The sequence below is a fragment of the Motacilla alba genome, unplaced genomic scaffold, assembly GCF_015832195.1.
Source record: "Motacilla alba alba isolate MOTALB_02 unplaced genomic scaffold, Motacilla_alba_V1.0_pri HiC_scaffold_28, whole genome shotgun sequence".
NCBI classification, from domain to species: Eukaryota; Metazoa; Chordata; class Aves; order Passeriformes; family Motacillidae; genus Motacilla; species Motacilla alba.
Genome location: NW_024037374.1, coordinates 4,543,279 through 4,561,422, shown reverse-complemented (window position 1 = coordinate 4,561,422; position 18,144 = coordinate 4,543,279). Strand labels below are relative to the sequence as shown.

At 49.7% G+C, this 18,144-nt stretch overlaps 1 protein-coding gene across 7 annotated transcripts; it reads right to left on the bottom strand.

Moving 5' to 3' along the window:
• Positions 1-4,405: 4,405 nt before the first annotated feature.
• Positions 4,406-9,680, bottom strand: LOC119696404 (basic salivary proline-rich protein 4-like). Of its 7 annotated transcripts, XM_038126120.1 has the most exons (7): positions 9,638-9,663; positions 9,484-9,527; positions 8,665-8,881; positions 8,332-8,557; positions 7,621-7,712; positions 6,815-6,928; positions 4,406-4,763 (listed from the first exon to the last, which is right to left on the bottom strand). In XM_038126120.1, the coding sequence occupies exons 1-7, from the start codon at positions 9,644-9,646 to the stop codon at positions 4,632-4,634; spliced, it is 834 nt and encodes a 277-aa protein (XP_037982048.1). In that variant the 5' UTR covers positions 9,647-9,663; the 3' UTR covers positions 4,406-4,631. The 7 variants fall into 7 exon arrangements, 4 of the variants coding, with proteins under 4 accessions (XP_037982048.1, XP_037982047.1, XP_037982049.1 ...); XR_005255576.1 differs by lacking the exons at positions 7,621-7,712; positions 8,332-8,557 and adding an exon at positions 6,077-6,680 and having other exon boundaries at positions 8,665-9,125; positions 9,638-9,680; XM_038126119.1 differs by lacking the exon at positions 8,332-8,557 and having other exon boundaries at positions 8,665-9,125; positions 9,638-9,680.
• Between the last annotated feature and the right edge of the window lie 8,464 nt (positions 9,681-18,144).

Below are 18,144 nucleotides of genomic sequence, written 5' to 3'. Positions count from 1 at the left end.
TGAAAAGAAACTTCCATTCCCTTCCCCCTGGGCAAAGACGAATAAAACCCCTGATTAAAGTTAAAATTTTTAGGAGTTGCATCATTTCTAACACTGCCCCTCCCCATGGACACAGTATCCTCATTGCCACCCTGTGTCCCCATGTCCCCCCCTCACGTACACACATGTCCCCAGGGTCCATCATGTGTCCCTCATGTCCCACCTGTCCCCCCACATATCCCACAATGTCCTTATGTCTTCCATGTGTCCTCAGTGTTCCCCATGTGTCCCCCATGTTCCCACCCTATCCCCCATACCCCAGTGTTCGTGCCCTGTGGCAGGAGGTGCCTGGATTCTTCCTGGCCAGCTAGGACACCACTCAAGTGGCTCCCTGTTCCTCTGGGAGAGAAAAAACAGAGAGGGGAAAGACCCTGAATACAGGAGGGGACCCAAAAGTGTGGCAAACAGAACGGGGCAAGAGCATCCTTCCTCCACTTCATTTTTGAGACCTTGCCAATGGGACAGGGGACACTATACCCCTTGATGGAACGAGTCCCTGCCCAGGGATCTGGGCTCCTCTGTATGGGATTGGGACACTGCAGCAGGCGCAGGCCCTGCGAACCTACCTTGGTGTTCGGAGGCCTAAGATAGGCAAAATGCTGAGTCATGATGACTGGACCTTAGGAGCCCCTCTCTCCCGCTCTCAGACCCTTGCTTATCTCTCTGTAAGGCTATAGGTCACTTTCCTTTAACCCTTACCATTGGACAATTCTCGGTCCCCTCTTGCCCTACATAAACCCCTGTTTCTGCACGACTCACCAGAGCCGCTGTCCCTGAGACACTCCGTGGAAGAGCTACGAAGAAGACCAATAAAGACATCGTGTCGGAATCTCACACAGCTTCTCTCCTCTCTTTTCCCCGCGTTAGCCAAATGCCTGCTGCATGCCCCAGCCGAGCCTAGCAAGCCCAAGAGCTGAAATCACTAATGAGCTGAAAATCACAAAGCTGGATATCACTAAAGGCTTGCTAAGGCGCAGGCTGCAGGCGCTGCTCGAAGCGTGGATGGGCGGCTCTTATCAGATCTGAGCTATCAGGCTTTTAGTTCAGCTACCTGGGAACACCCAGTAGCCCAGCGAGTGGCATTAGGACATGCCCCCCCCCCCCCCTTAATGGCCTTGAGACCCTCACAAGTAACTGATTTACCTTCCTGGAACTGAGACCTTCCCCATGGGACTGGGATACACAACCCCTCCTCCCATGGGATTGGGGGACCCATCACTGGACTGGACACCCCCCTCCCCATAAGACTGAGACCTCCCCTGTAAGTGGGACATCCCCCCATGTAACTGGGCACAGAGCTCCTTCATCAGCCCCTGCTCCCCCCTCACCAGGGACCCCCAGTGCCCCTCTGGAGCTCAGGGTGGCACTAAGCAAGGTGGTCACAAAGTCCACCTGTGAGGGCACGGGCCACAGGGAGGCCAAGGCCCTATTTGGGGCAGCTTCTGGGCTGGGGGCCCAAAGAGGGACCTCAGCTCTGGGAATCTGCTGACAGAGGAATGGAGAAAAATGAATAGGCAATGTCTGTGGCGGCACCACTTTGCTGCCTTGGACTCCAGCTCATACTGAAGTTCCAACATGTCCAGCATGGCAGCACTCAGTGATGGTGTGACCTCATTCAGGCCATGACAGTCCACTGTCAGTGTTCACTCTCCACAGGACTCTGGCAGGGGCCATGTGGGGCTACTGAGGGGTGAGTGAGTCTTGCTGAGCTCTCCAGCTCTCCAGTTCATGGATCAGCTCATGGACAGGCTCCTGAAGTCCCAGTCGGTGCCATGTTGCCAATGGGACACTGTTGTGCTGGCCATCAGTACCTGCTGTTCTTCATCCCTCAGCAGTCCCCCAGCAGACGGGTCCTCTGCAAGGATTCAAGCAAGGGATTCAGCTGTCTGAATTTCTTCTGTCTCCACAGCAGCTCTTCCAAAGCTCAATGGTGTCCTTTTGAGTCCTTGAGATACCTCTCCTGAGGTGATCTGTGCCAAGGATACACGGACCCTCCAGGCCAGCGACAACGGCGTCTTTCTGCCACTCATGCCCAGTCAGGAGCACTGCAGCTTCCAGTATAGTCCCTGTTGGGATCCTTCTGTCATCCCAGAAACAGAGATGGATTCTGTGCCCGCATGATGGCATCAGGGTACATTGTCCACCCATGTCAACTAAAGCCTTGTACTCTTGTGGTTTTGCTGTGCCAGGCCATGGAGCCACACAGTCCAACAGACCCCACTGTCCTTTTCCCACATCCGGCTGGAGCCAGGGCCCCTCTAGCTCTGATCATGGTACTCATTGCTCACTTCTTGTAAATATGACCTGGAGATCATTTCAGGAGGATCAGAAGTAACATCAGCCCTTCAATTCTGCCTGAGGACTTGCACAGTGGAAACTGAGTGGCATTTTTCCTTGAAGAGTTTTCTGTGGTAGTTAATTTTTCCTCTCAACTCACATACCTGTGATGCCAAGACAGAGGTGCATTTTCCATCCCACTTCTGTATGTCTGCACCACGTCACGCAGGCAAAACCACAGGTTACCTTGTGGTGTGTCCCTCTCTCTTGAGCAGCGGGCACTTCCCCCCTATAGACTCTGGTCTGTACTAGTGGGGCATGGATCATTTCTTTCAGTTGCTGGAGGTGTTTTCCACAGATGAGATGCAGGCCCATAGGGTGAAAAACCTACTTTCTTCACATTGCCAGAGTTTGGTGACCAAATTATCTGCTCTTTGTTCTCCTTTCCATGACATCCCTGCCAATGAGTTGGTGTATGGTGATGGCACCTCAGCAGAACTTCCACCACATGTTTTGTGTACACTGAACCTCATCTGGATCTACAGGGGACTGTAGGTCTGGACACAATCCTGTGCCATGTGCCCCGAAATGATCCTGCCTGAGCAGGAAGGTTGGACCAGATGACCCACTGGTCCCTTCCAACCAAACTTATTTTGTGATTCTGTGAAAGCAGGAGCAACTTGCAAGTGATGATGGCATATGGACAAATGGGGGAAAGAAAGTGCTGCCAGTTACAGGAATGATAGCACAGGGAGCAGGACAGAGGGATACAGAGAGGAGAGATGGCACAGGGATGAATGATGGCACAGTGTTACCGTATATTAGCTGGTTTGTGATAGACAAACCAACCAGCCCCTAGTGTGACTGACAGGGGCCTCACCAGTCACATTTCTCTCAGAGCTGCAGGCATTTCACTGGCCAGGACCTGAAGGGGTGTACAGTTCTGACCTATGAAAGTATCCAGACTGGCTTTATCAAGTGCCCTATACAAGCAAGGGCTTGGGAAATAAAAGCTCTCTGTTGCCACATGAACATTGGGGTGAGTGGTCTTTGTCTCCTGCCAACTTTTCCCCCTCGCCTGACACTCACAGAATGGGGAGCAGGACAGAGCAACAGGGAATAAAGCAGGAAGAGGCACATGAGATAAACCAGGAGGAAGGCAGGGAGAAGGTTCCCCACCGGACTCCATAAAATTACATCACAGAACTGATCTAATTGCCTTCCATGATGGGACAGTTCCTGGATGGATGAGGGGAGTGAAGTGGGTCTGGGCTCCCTTGGCAGCTCTTCAGAAGGACTCAGGAGGTGGGAGAGGTGGGCAGGGAGGAACCTGACCTGTCCTGCTACATCCCACAGGGCTGAGAGACAAAAAAACCAGCTGAGAATAATGCAACACTCACAGTTCTGTTTCCTTCAAACTCAAACCTGGGAGAAAAATCCATCCATCCCTTCAGGGACACAAATTAGGTTTCAATTCCCAAACCCCAAACATTCTGAGGTGAGGAGATTGTGCCAGACCAGGACATTTTCTTGGTTGATCTCCAGAGGCTCTTCCAACCCCAACTATTATTTCACTGCCCAAAACACAGGCAAGAGCCTCAGCAACCACATTTTGGGTAGTTTTCCTCAGCTTCTAAAGTTTCCTGATCCTTTTCCTTTGCTATTTCAGAATCCTCACTTAAAGAAGAATGAGATGTCAGGACCTGCTGGATGTCCCCAGATTCCCTCCCCAAACACTGCAGCAGCAGGGAGAACCTGCCATGTCTGAGTGAAAATATTTTATTTTTCATAAAAAAACATATGAAAAAATGCTGCTTTTATCTCTAAACCCTTTAGGTCTTGCCTACCACACCTCATTCACTCCAGAAAAGGGGATTTTATAAACCTTAAAATCCTTGAGAAAAAAACATTCACAGTTTATTTTTATTTTGGTGCAGTCAAGACTCTGGTCTTGTGGGATTTGGTGATAGTCAGTAGGAGTAGCCCAGAAAGGAAAATTATGAGCAAGGGAAGGGTAAATTTAGCACAAGTTAAAGTCTTGAGAGAAAAGTATCTGCCTTGCAGATGTGCTGCAAGGGAGATTAATAAGTAGCATCATCATAATCTCTTTATTTATAAAAGGTGGAACAATGACCTCTTGCATAACACAGCCCAGACAAATTATGGAGACTAAAACATTTTGAAGCAGCAAATCCATGTTCCAGACAATTCCCTGACACAGGAGTAAATCCATGATTTACTCTAAAATTCACTTTCTGTTTCAAACCAAACCGACCCAATATCCTGTTTGAGTTCACCTGACACCAGCATGAGCTTCAGAAATGTTTCTCGCTCTGCTGATGCCTCCTTTGGTCCCAAGTCCTTTCATTGCCATTGTCGTTCCTCCTTGAGCAGCTCCCCAGGTGAGGAGGTGCTGCAGGTGCCAGAGCAGAGTCTTTCCTGCAGCCCTGGAGAAGAACAAAGTGAGGTAGATGTTACCTCCATGTCCAAAATGCCTCCACGGGAGGGACTCGGCCCATGGAAAGGGACCCTGGAGAAGTTCCTGAGGGCCTCACACCCCCCCAACCCATCTTCCCCAGAAGCTTTTTCACCAGGTTTTCTTTTGCTGTCTCTTCCTGAAACGTGAGTGATGGAGCAGCCCGGGGAGCACCTGGGGTCAGCCAAGGTCGCCCATCCCAAACCTCCCCCACTTTTAGAATCCCAGGCTGGTTTGGGTTGGAAGGGACTTCAAAGGTCATCCCAGTCCACCCCCTGCCATGGGCAGGGGCATCTTCCACTATCCCAGGTTGCTCCAAGCCCTGTCCAACCCAGCCTTGGACACTTCCAGGACTGGAGCAGCTGCAGCTTCTCTGGGCAACCTGTGCCACGGCTCACCACCCTCACAGGGAGGAATTTCTTCCCAATATCCCATCTAACCCCTGCCCTCTGGCAGGTGAAAACCCTCACCCTCCATCCTGTCCCCTGACAAAGACCCTCCCCAGCTCTCCTGGAGGCCCCTTTCTATATTCTATTTTATATCTCTATTAGATTTATACCTACATACATATCAGCCCAAAAAGCGGCTCAGGCAGTCCATGGCTACTTGTGGCCACCTGGGGCAGCCCCTTTTGGTGGGTGCGGGGGAGTGGGCAGATCTGTGGGTTATTTTAGAGAGCCTCAGGAGGTTTGGGAGGCTCCTGAGGGACTATAGGGTGTTCAGGGGAGGGAGAGCTGTGGAGCATTTTGAGGGGACTCTAAGGGTATTTGGGATCTACCGGGGAGTCTGTAGGGGATGGAGGGGGTCTCTGGGGTCTTGGGGGGGCTGCAGGAGTGTATACTCCAGGTCCCCCAAAGTCCTCTCAACCTCTTCTTCATCTGACAGGATTCATCTCCACCTGTCAGGGAAGTTCACCACACAGACCCTGTTCCCGATTCCCATGACATTTTTGATGTGCTCACCATGCAGGAATGTTTTTCCTGCAACTTCCCTGGCTCCAAGAGGGACCACGGGAGTGGCACGAGAAAATGGGGGTCTTGTCCATCCCCCATATGGGCAATTGCAGTTTTGATTCAAATTTTCATTAAAGGATTGTGAAAAATGCGTATTTTATGATTGGCTTTTCGCAAAAATTAAAAGGAATATTATATGTGTTACGTTAGAAAGTTATGCTGTATAATTTTCTTAAGTAGGGTGTTAAATGTAGCTTTAGGTTATATCATAATGTTAAAATAGAAACTATGTACCTAGGATATTTTTTAAAGAAAGGAATGAGCTACTCACACCAGACAGCAGCCACAGGACACCTAAAATCTTTCAGAGCAAAAGAATTTATGGCTCCATTATCAGAAGAAACTAACTTCTTCCCGCCTCGCTCAGCCATGAAGATGCCGTTTAGGATCAAGAGGAAGAAGCTGATACAGAATCCGTTGTTTGAATGGAATTTATGCATCATGTATGAGGTGTATGAATATGCAACAGTCCATTGTTTTTAAGGGTTAACCCTCTGTTAACGGGTGTCCTCTTTCGGGCTTATTTTGCCCAGAAAAAGGTACTCAGACCGTCCGCAGCTCTTTGTTCTTATTGTCTCGTATTGTCCTAACCTCAGTTGTTCAAATTTTTATTACTCTAATTACATTACTATTTTTAAAACCATTTTATTACGAATAAACTTTTAAAAATCTTAAAAACAAGTGACTGGCGTTTTTCACAGGCTGAACTGCTGCTGGAACTGCGACAGGGTCAGGGCCTTTCTCTACATTGTGGTCATCACGCCAGTTCCCAGGAGACACTCGAGGGGCGCTTGGAGGCGAGCTGGGGGTGCTTGCGGGATCATTGAAAAGGTCCGGAGGAGCACTTAGGGGCCGGGGCGGCAGCCGGAGAGCACCTGGGGGCCCGAGGGGACACACGGGGCATTTTGGGGGTAGGTAGGGGACGGGGGCCGGCGGACTTAGGGAGCCCGAGGGGCACTTGAGGGTCAGGAGAGGGGGACCGGGAAGCACCTAGGGTTCAGGGAAGCACCTGGGGAGCAGCTGGGACGCTCCTCAGGGGACACTCCCGGCTCCGGCGGGACTGTCGGGGCCGCGGGGCATGATGGGAGCCGCAGTCCCGGCTCCCCCCGCGGGGCCGCGCGGGCTGTCGGGAGTTGTAGTGCAGGAAGTGAGCAAACTGCCGACCCAGCGGGCGGCGGGGGGTACGAGGGGTTTTTGGGGGTTCAGGGGGAGCTCCTGAGGCCCCCCATGACCCCCCCCCCCCCCCCCCCAGCGCCACGTCGGCCATGCGGAGCTGAAGAAGACAGGTGAGCCCCACTGCCGCGGGTTTGGGGGTTCCCACCCCGATTTGCCCAATAAGCCCCAGGCGCCCCTATGGACTTCTTAGTCCCCACAGACCCCCCCCAACGCTGTCCTGGGTCCCCCAAAACATCCCACTCACCACCGGACAGTTAAAGACCCCCCCAAAGCCCAAGGGTCCCCCCAAACCCCTTCCTGGACCCCCAATATCTTTCACAAAATTTCCCCAACACTCCTAGAGTCTCCCCCAAAAATCCCGTAGACTTCTACGCCCTAAAGACACCCAGTGCCCTCCCAACCACTCCCGATTTCCAGCGCTCCCGATAAACCCCCCAAATCCCTTCCTCAGCCTCGGAGCCCCTCCAAACACCCAAAGACCCTCACGCACCCCCCGGAGACACCCGGCACCTCACCAACAGCCTCTTCTGAGCCCCCAGAACCCCCCAAATGCTCCTGGGGACGTGTGGGGGGAGAGGGGATTTGGGGCAATCCCAAAGGTGGGGGAGGCAAAAGAGGGAGTTTTGGGGGTCTCCCCACCTCCCCGGTGCAGTTTTGGGGTCTCATTGCTTTATTGGCCCCACCGTGGGCTGGGGTGCTCAGGTGGGCATTCCAGGAGGGTCTCGATGGCCCTGGTGGGGGGAAGGCAGAGCAAACGGGGAGTTAGGGGGACCTGAGGGAGGCGCAGGGGCAGAGCCCTGAAATTTGGGGGCGGCGATGTCCTACCGAAGGCGTCCCCTTACGGCCCGGCGGTGGCATCGCAGCATCCAGAGGAGGGGGTCCCCAGGAGGGCCTGGGGGGGCGGCATGTCACGGGGGGTGGCAGTCCCACAAGTGTTCCCCCAGCCCCACAAGGGACTTCCTGAGCCAGAAGTGCCTCCCCAACCACAAGTGCCCCCCCAGCCCCTCAAGTGACCCCTGACCCACAACTGCCCCCCCGCCCCACGAGTGACCGCCCCCGGCCCACAAATGACTGCCTTAGCCCACAGGGGCACCTCTGGCCCCACCACTGACCCCCTGGCCCAAAAGGGCGCTTCCAGCCCCACCAGTGACCCCTCTGACCCACAAATGCCCCCCAGACCCACAAAGGCGGCTCATGACCCTCAACAGCCCCCAGCCTTCGAGCAACTCCCTGGCCGACAAGCGACCCCCATGACCCACTGGTGACCCTGAAGCGGCCCCCGTGACCCTCAAGAGACCTGATGACCCTCAAGCGACCCCATGGCCCTCAAGGCCTCCTCTGGTACCTCACCCAGTGGCTGCTGCCATGGCGCCCGCTGTAGGGCATCACGTGCGCTGCTCCTGATTGGCTGGGGGGCCTCGCGGGGGTCACCTGACCTCAAGCCTGGCCCTCCGCGGCGCAGGGGCTCAGGAAGCGCCTCCCTTGCAGGCCACAGGGCATCCTGGGAGTCACATGACTTCCAATAGGGTGCACACCACAGAGCCCCGAGGCAGTCATGGGACCCCCAGAACGGCTCCTGCGGCAAAGGCTCGTGGGACTCTCGCTCCCCATGGGGTGGCGCCCCGTGGCACAGAGGTGCACAGCAGCTGCTGCTGATTTGCCGCGGGGCATGGTGGGAGTCACCTGACTGTGAGTACCCTGCCCCCTGCAGGGTATCCAGAGAGCTGCTCCTCGTCGGCCAGAGGGTTTTGTGGGAGTCATGTGGCCTCCAGCAGGGCTCCTGCCACAAGGGTTCCGGGGAGACAGGCAGGGGTGAAGACAGCCCCTGGTGCGGGCAGAAGCGTCTCCCGATTGGCCGTGGTGCCTCAGGTGGGTCACGTGACTGCCAGGGCACCGCCCCCTGCAGGGCCCCGCGGGAATCACGTGATTTCCCCGGTGGCGCCCCCTGCAGGGAACCCCGCGGAGCAGCAGAGCCCAGCCGGGCCCTGCCCACCAGGGGCGTGTCCAGCGCTGGCTCCTCCCCTCGGCACCGCCTCAAGCGCCATTGGACAAGGGGGTCCTCGAGGGTGGAGCTGCAGGGGGCGGAGCCAAGCAGAGGCTTCGCCCTCTCCGGCCCGCGGGGGCGGGGCCTGAGCAATGCCTGGCTGGGGGGGGAGGAGAGGGTTGGGGAGGGCCGGGGACCCCCGAAATGCTGACCGTGCACTGACCCCGCAGGGCTGGTGGTCTCGGGAGGAGTTTGAGCGGCTGCGGGACGCACTTATGGGCAGAATGGGGGGTCTGGGACATCACCTGGGGTGGGGTAGCTGGGGGTCCCAGGCGCTCCTGGGGAACACTGGGGCAAGGGAGGGAATTGGCAGGCACTGAGGGATCTGGGGCAGCATTTGGGGGTCTGGGGAGCACTTGGAGCCCGGGAGAACACTGAGGGAACGGGGGAGCAGACCGGGGCCTCCAGGGGGCACCAGGGGATCCCGAGGGGCACTGGAGGACGGGCTGCTCTCCCACCTCCTTTGCACCAGACGCTCCGTTCGCTGCTCCAGGCTGAGCTTCTGCGGGAGGTATGCGGGAAGTGACGCGGGGCCCTTCCGAGCCCCCCAAATTCCCCTCCGGGATGCCCCAAATCCCCGCCTCGGTCCCCTCCGGACCCCTCAGGCCTCACCGGCTCCATCGCCCGCGCTCTCGTTCGGTTTCGCCCCAGCGCTCCGAGCTCGGGCGCTGATTGGTTCAGGGCGCGGACGGGCGGGCGCTGCGGCCAATGGGAGGCGGGGGCGGGGAAAGGCGGGAAGCGGCGGCGCCGAGCGCGGCGGGGGAGGGGAGGGGTCCGTGTGAGGGCCCTGGGGGTGCGCGGAGGGGCTGGGGGGCTCTGGAGGCGCTGAGGGAGGCCCTGGAGTATAAATGGGGGTCCCTGGAGGGGTTGGGGGGCTCTGGAGGCGCTGAGGGAGGCCCTGGAGTATAAATGGGGGTCCCTGGAGGGGTTGGGGGGCTCTGGAGGCGCTGAGGGAGGCCCTGGAGTATAAATGGGGGTCCCTGGAGGGGTTGGGGGGCTCTGGAGGCACTGAGAGGTGCCCAAGGGTTTCTGGGGTTCACTGGGGTGGTTTTGAGTGTCCCAGAGAGGTTGTTTGGGGTGGAGGGAGGCTGGTGTGGTTCTGGGTGTCCTAGAAGGGACTTGGCAGTCCAGGAGGGTCGAGGGGGTCCCCATGTGGTTTGGAAGGCTCTCGAGGTGGTTAAAGTGGCAGAGAATTGGGATCCCGCTGACAGAGACCCCCAATTTCCCACATGGACGCCCCCCCAAATCTCCCCTAAGAACTCCAAACCCTCCCGGATCCCAACAGGACTCTCTCAGCTCCCCTTCGATCCATAAGCCCCTCCAAAGGGATGATACCGAAATTGGCTGGCAAATAAACTTTCTAACACAATTTGAAGCATTAGAAAGCAGGCATTCTTCACCTGCGCAGGACAGGCTGAAGGATTTCTCCTTTAATCTGATGTGTGCGGTGAAACTTTAGCACAGGGTACGGTCCTGGAGGGACCACAAACGGGTCTCTGGTGGTCATATTCACCAAATGCTTCCATATTACAGGTGACCTTTCCTTGAAGGTTTTCCTTGAGCACGTCAAGTGACGTAACTTGACAAAAACCCCACTATATTCCTCATTACCTATTTGTCCACTGGCTCCAGCTCTGCTTGTGATCCTCTGTGCATACCTTCACGTGCTTTCAGCCTTTTTGCCAGTTAGTCTTTAAGCTCCATCCAGCACCTTCAGGGCAACTGAAAATTTCTCCGTGTCATCTATCAGCAGCCCCAAAACCCTTCCAGGGACCCCCACTGCCCACTGCACATCTGGATTTGTTCTGTCCTTTCCCCGGTGTCATGGGGCCAGAGGCTGCCTTGGGGACAGCGATTCTGGGAGTTCAGGGAATCTGGGATGATTGCTGTGGGTCCCACACCTGTCACGACATCCCTGTCACTCCCATCTGTCAAGATGTCCTGTGGGTTCCCCTCCCCTCATTTCCCATCCCTGACAGGATCCAGCTGCCAGCTCCCAAATTCTCTGGCACTGTGGGTCATGACCTCTCCTCCTGGCCCCATCCTGAAATTCTTCTGAATCTGCCCAAATCTGCAGGGTTTGGCTGTGGCTTGGGTATTTTTTATTTGGGCATAAAAGGAGTGACTTTGGGACAAACAGTCTGTGTCTGTAGGGGCCCAGGAATTCAAGAGCCGAGGGGCCAGTGAGTGGGGAAGAGTGGAGAGGCTTCACTCCCTGTTTATTCCTGGTTTTCCTTATTGTTTGGTGATGGGCAGAAATTGAGGAATTTTCTGCCCAAATATCAGATTTTTTACCCTTTCCCTTCCCAAATTTTACGACTTTTTTCCTCCTTTCCCCACAAGTTTCATGATTTTTCTTATAAAATGTTGAGTTTCAAACACTTTTCCCCCCATTTTAAATTTTTTTGCCTGTTTCCAAATCTCAGATGTTTGCCCTTTCTGTGCACTTTTCTACTAATTTCAGATTTTTTTATTTTGCCCACATGATGCCCAAAATTTGGTGAGTTTTTTCTTCCCCTTTTTGAGGCCAAATTGAGCATTTGAGAGAGTTTGTGTGGGACAAGGTGAGTGAAGGGTTGTCCTGGATGTTGAGCCCCATTTTGATCTGAATCTGGGGGATGTTGGGTAAAAAACCACCCATTTTGACCAAAACTGGGTGGGTGTTGGGGAAAAATTCATCCTTTCCATGAAGTTTTTTTGTGGATTTGGTGGAAATGGGGTATTGAGGTGGCATCAAGGGCAGGGGTTGGTGGGAGGGCTGTGTCAGCATTTTAACCCCATTTTGACATGAATCTAGGTGATTTTAGTTAAAATTCATCTGTTTTTGGAGTGAATCTGATACAGATGGAGACTCTGATGTGGCCTCAAGGTGGGGGGAAGAATGGGGGGAGGGATGTTTAATCCCTGTTTAATTCCATTTTGACCAAAAGGGAGGGGGATTGGGGGAAAAATATTTTGACCCAAAGTGGGAGAATTTGGAAAGAAAAACAATTTTCATCCAAACTTGGGGAATTTTGGACAAAATTGTTAGAGTTTGTAATGTTTGGGCTGGATTTGGGGGCAGTGAGGGCCAAAATAAGCCCCAAGATGTTTCTGTGGGGTGAAAAAAAAGGCAATTTGGGGTATTAAAAGACATTTTGGGGTAATTTGGGGGTTACTTGAGGCTTCTGGAGACACCCCAGGGCTCACATGGATTTTTCCCCTAAAATATCAGTTTTTAGTGATTTTTGGTGTTTTTCACAAGAGTGGCACAAGATGGGATCTGGCAGCTCCTCCTTCCCTTCTGTGGTAAATAAAACCCTTGTTTTCCATGCAAAATCCCCAGATTTCTTGGATTTTGTACTTATTTCCAGGCTTTTTAGCACAAAAGATGAAATCCTGAATCCCTGGTCTTGTTTTTGCCTGAAAATTCCCTTCTTCCCTCATTTTGCATTTTTCCCAACAGCCTCTCAGCTGCAGATTTATTTTTTTTAACCAAAAGACCAATTTTGAAATATTTTTTTTAATTCAGAAGCCTTCTCTTTTTTTTCATTAATGCCTCATTAAGTTTCATGGAAAAAATTCCCTTTTTCCTCACTTTCTACAGGAGGGAAACAAACCCCTACACTTTGTCCTGGTTATTTTGCTTTACTTTTAGGTTGTTGGTTTTTTTGTTTGGTTTGGTTTTGTTTATTAGCTAAAATTCTAATGATTAATTTTAGTGTTTTTCTGGCAGAAAACTGCAAGATCCACATGCTGGAATTGTATTTTTTTTTTCCAGGAAAAATATCTATTTTGAAAAGGTTTTTAAAACAAACAAACAAAAAAAGTTATTTTATTTGCTCCTTTTTAATAAAAGCAGTTGGTTCTTTAGGAAAAAAAACCCCTTTTATTCCTTTTTTTCCTGGCTTTTTTCTAATTTTCATGAAAACCTTTTATAAACCCACTTTTTAGATAGTGTTTTAAATAAAAAACCCTTAACATTTTCTTTTTTTATTCTTGTTTGTTTGTTTGTTTAATTTTATTAAAAAAATTTATTCATGAAGAAAAAAAGTCCTCTTGAACTCTGTTTTAAGTTTCAGGTATTTTTAAAGGAAAAAACTTCTTTCACTCTGTTCTAATTCATAAAACCCCAATTGCTCATTTCCCTCTTGATTTCTCTTCAAAATCCCCCTTTTTTAAGAAAGCAACTCTTTTTCATGTATTATTTCAGAAAGCCCCCTTTAATCCTATTTTTTTATTCATAGTCAAACCTCGTTATTCCCTATTTTTCCCCTAAAACACTCAAATTCCATTTTTTTTCAGAAAAAATCACCAGAATTATTTTTCTATCCACCATCCCCGATTCCATATTTTTTGAATTAAAAACGCCCCTTATGATGGGCTTTTATATATACTCCGAGTTTTAATCAATTTCTATCTCATTTTCCTGTTTTTTTTTCCTTGACAATCTCAGGAATTCTTTTTTTTTTTTTTTAATTAGGAGAAGATACATATTCTTTTTACCCTGTTTTGGGGCCAAAAAAAGGGCTATTTTGTTGTTTTGGTGCATTAAAATGATTTCTGAAAATATTTTTCATCCTTTTAAAAGATTTTTTGTTTCGTTTTCCCTTTATATATTTTTGATATTTTATATATCTTTAATATACATTTTATGTTATACTAAGTATGTACCTTTTTAATTGGCTAATAATAATATTTAATAGCGTAATTCAATCGCATAATATTGATTAATAGGACAATAATGGCTTATTAATACTTATTTATTTTTAATATGATGTATATATATTCATAATATACGTACACTACAATAGATTTATATGAATGTATAATATAATCTCTACTGTAATTATATAAAAATACAACATATGATCTACTCTGCTGTAATTATGTTGTTATTTTCATTATTTTTGATTTGATTTTTTTAGTTAAAATCTTTGTGAAAATTCAGTATAAAATTATTTAAAAGTTTATATGGCTATACAAAAGATGTGAACTATAAAAACCTGTAATATATTTTCAATTAATATAATAGTGCATTTATTAATATAGCACACTATATATTGCTGCTCTGTATAACTCTATCTAGTTATCAAGAGATAATTATAAACTATAGAATAGAAATAAATTACTATAAATATATAATGCAATTAGAGAATATTTAACAATGTAATATGAGAAAAATTTACATAATATTATATGAATGATATTGTGTTATTGTGTCGCCCTGTTTTTTTTAAGTTCTTCTAAGCCTTCTGATGTTTACATTCTTGTAAAGAACTTTCTCACGTGGTTTTCTGCAAATACTTATTGTTTTGCATTCTTTTCTGGAGGAGGAGAAATTTGATGGACTGTTGGTTTGTCCAGTGTCATTGGAGAGGTGGCACTGTCATCCTCCAATCCACTGTCACTTGAAAATCTATAAACGTTGGAGTCAGAAATTAAACCTTCTTCTTTTTACCTTGGAGATTCCAATGCCCGCGTCGTTTTATTTCGTGTCCTGTAGTGACATCATTGTATTATAATATTTTATATATTTATTGTATATTATTTAATAAGATAATTATATATAATACCATATTTTGTGTTACAATGTAATATCCACTATCATCATTGTTATATTAATTTGTTGGATCGGCGGGAGAAATGCGGCACGCAATATGAGTGATCAGCAAGTCTCAAACTTTATTGATAGGCACGCATATTTATATTGGTGTTAATGAGGCTAATACATATTGCAAAAGGCGACCTCATTATTGGTTAGTTACTTATCAGCCAGCTACACCTACTTTTACATTCTTGTAGTTATACTGTTACAGCTTTTCTGCTTTTCTTCATATTTCTAACCAAAGATCTTCCTCCTTATCCTGCTGTTGCACCAAGGGCACAGTGTCCTTGCTTTATACGGAAACTGACTGCTGACTCCTATACTTGTCTCCTTCTTGCTTAACCAATGGTATTATGTCTATTTGGCCTTTCTCAGCTAGCCAACTGTCTACAAAATCCTCCACATTTCTTGAGCTCTTCAACTGAGAAATTCAGTGAGAAAGGCTAATAAACTTTTGTTCAAAACACCCAAACAAGACAAGCCAATGAAAATAATTAAACTGTTTGATTCTTCAGTGGTTAATTAGGCAGATTTCAGAAGTGTATTCAAGTGAATCTAGTATATTGAAAACAATGAAGAGAGAATTGTTTTGTCCTGTTCAGTTTTGTTTTCCTGTTTCTAGATTGATATCATCAATACCCAGTTGATATTGATCCCCAGCACTTCCTAGTGCAGTCTGAATAAATATGAAAATCAAGACCCTTTGTGCCTGACAATCAATCACACTTTTTCCCTACCCCCACCCCACCATTTCCCTCATCCAACCTCTTTTGGTTTACAAGCCAGATGTCTGCTAGGGCAGGCAGAAAGCCTCCCTTGGAATGGAGAATGTAAACCCCCTCCCTCTGAATTATTGTAATTTTGAGATTAAGGGGCTCTCAGGCAAAGCTATGGGAATAGCAATACCAGTTCTTTACCTGTGTGTATCACAAGGCGCACGAAACCCCAGCAGCTGCAGCATTCCCAAGAGCAGGAGCAGGAACCCAGTCCCAGCCTTTGGGCTGCGGCGCTTTCCCCTCTGGCGCAGTTCCGGGCACAGCCAGCAGGGGCGCTGCTGGCTCCCGGCGGGCAGGGCCGGTGCAGTGATCCCCACGGGCTGCAGGGGGCGCTCCGGCGCGGGCTCGGGGAGCAGCGGCAATGGCGGCTGGGCTGAGACGGGGAGGGATGGAGGAGAGGCTTTGCTTCTCAAACCCTGGGGCAGCCGAGCCCCGTGCCCCAACAGGACTCTCGGGAGCGACCGGATGGAACGGCAAGGGTGAGCAGAAAATTCCAGGGTGGTGGACGCGATATATCAGAAACTCCATGGCAATAGCTGGAACCTGTGGGATGTCCTGGCAGGGCAGGGGGATGTGGGGCCCAGCAGCAGAAGAAAGGCTCGCCACTGGGTTATGGTGGTGGCAGTGAATTCCTTTCCCCAAGCAGCAGGTCTGACCGTCCACCTCCGCAGCCGAGCGGAGAGAGGGAGCGTTCCCAACTCCCCAGCCTACCTGTATTCTCGTGGCATCTCTGTCCCCCTGAGAGAAACTCCCACAAAACTAGAGGAGTTCCCCCTCCCTGCCATCTCAAGCACACAGCCATTAGAGCTTCTTAGCAACTCAAAGGGAAAAAATTCTACAAGTAACAAAGAATGAAAAGAAAAAAAAGCAAAAACCCAACCCCCAACATTATCCACCTGAATTTTTTCCCATACCAACATGTTACATCAAATTTAAACCTTTAAATTATATACATACATGCATTATCCTAATTATGTATGTGCAGATACAGATACAAGCACAGTGTCATGGGTCGTTCACCCTAAAACAAGGTCCCCTTGAGGTATACACTGGATCTCTCCATCCTTTTGCATCACTGTCACAATCCACAAGGGCAAGCGAGGTTGTGGTGGTTCGTTTCTAGATCCCAAAAGTGCAAAAGACAAACAGCAGGGGACTGTCAGTTCAATCACAACAAATGCTCCTTTATTAAGGGCAAACAGCAAATGCGACAGAGAGATCAGAAAAGAAAATAAAGGATAGAAAGAAAAAAAAAGGGAAGGGAAATACAGCTACCAACGAGATGGAATCCTCATGGTCCAGCTACATATATTCGCTGTCGTCCATAGGCTCACGAAAGTAGTCTCAAAAGTTGCAGTTTATATAGTCTCAATCCAAAGCGAGTGGCATCTGGCCTAAAGGTGGGGAAGATTCGCGGGCCATTGTGTTGAGACCCCTTGGTCTGTGAGGCAGGTGCAGGCGTGTAAGGACAAGCCACCATTTATCAGAACCCATCTGAAGCAGTGTTCTGTGAAGCAAACAATCACCTCACATAACATCCAGAAAACATCTGCCTCAGCCAGGCCAGAGCTCCTGTCAGGGGTCTTCAGGGCCCTTGCAATGATTGTGAAGCAAATGAAGAAAATCCAGACCATCTCTTACAATCACCCACCAGGTGCAACCTAGTCCCTGAGGGAAGACAACCCCACTGATGGGATTGTTTTTGCTGGAGGCAGAATTAACCCAAACAGTTTTTCCCAGCATACCTCTCCTACGTACCACTGGAACCTTGCCTCCATCTGTTGTTTGCAAGGGCTCTGGGCAGGGCGTGCTCAGTTATTGCAACCCTGGGTGTTCACTAACCATGTGCCCTTTGCTAAATTAATCTCCCAGTTCTTGAAAGTCCCCCCACTCAATGCCTTCAAGGTGGTTTTAAGCAGGCCATTGCATCATTCAACTTTCCCAGCCACTGGTGCCTGATAAGGAATGTGGTACACCCACTCAATGCCATATTCCCTAGCCAGGTGTTGATAAGGCTGTTCTTGAAATGAGTCCCGCTGTCAGACTCAACCCTCTCAGGGGTGCCATGCCTCCACAGGACCTGCTTTTCCAGGCCCAGGATGGTGTGCTGGGCAGTGGCGTGAGGCACAAGGTAGGGTCTCCAACCATTCCACGGTGGTTTCCACCATGGTCATCATGTAGCGCTTGCCTTGGCGTGTCTGGGGCAGTGGGATGTAGCCAATCTGCCAGGCCTCCCCATACTTGTACTTGGGCCACTGCCCACCATACCATAGGGGCATCACCCACTTGGCCTGTTTGACGGCAGCACACGTCTCACAGTCATGGATAACCTGAGAAATACTGTCCATGGTTGGATCCACCCCTCAGTCTCGTGCCCACTTAGAGGTGGCATCTCTGCCCTGATGCCCTGAGGCGTCATGGGCCCATCGAGCTAGGAACAACTCCGCCCTCATGTTGCTATCACAATCCACTCTTATGAACAAGTTTTGTGATGGTTCATTGATTGATCTCAGAGTGCAAACAACCAACACGGCAAAGGGAGTTTGCAGTAATAATCAACAACCAGTGTACTTTATTGAATGACCATAGCAAAATGCGTTGAGGGGAATTGAGGAAAAAGGGAAAGAATAAGGAAAAAGAAGGGAAGAAGAGAAAGGAAAGGTATATAGCCACCAAACATAGAGACAACGAAGTCCTTCAAAGTCCAGTCGACAGCACTTGTTGTATTCAAGTCAGGGGGATCTCAAAATCCCTAG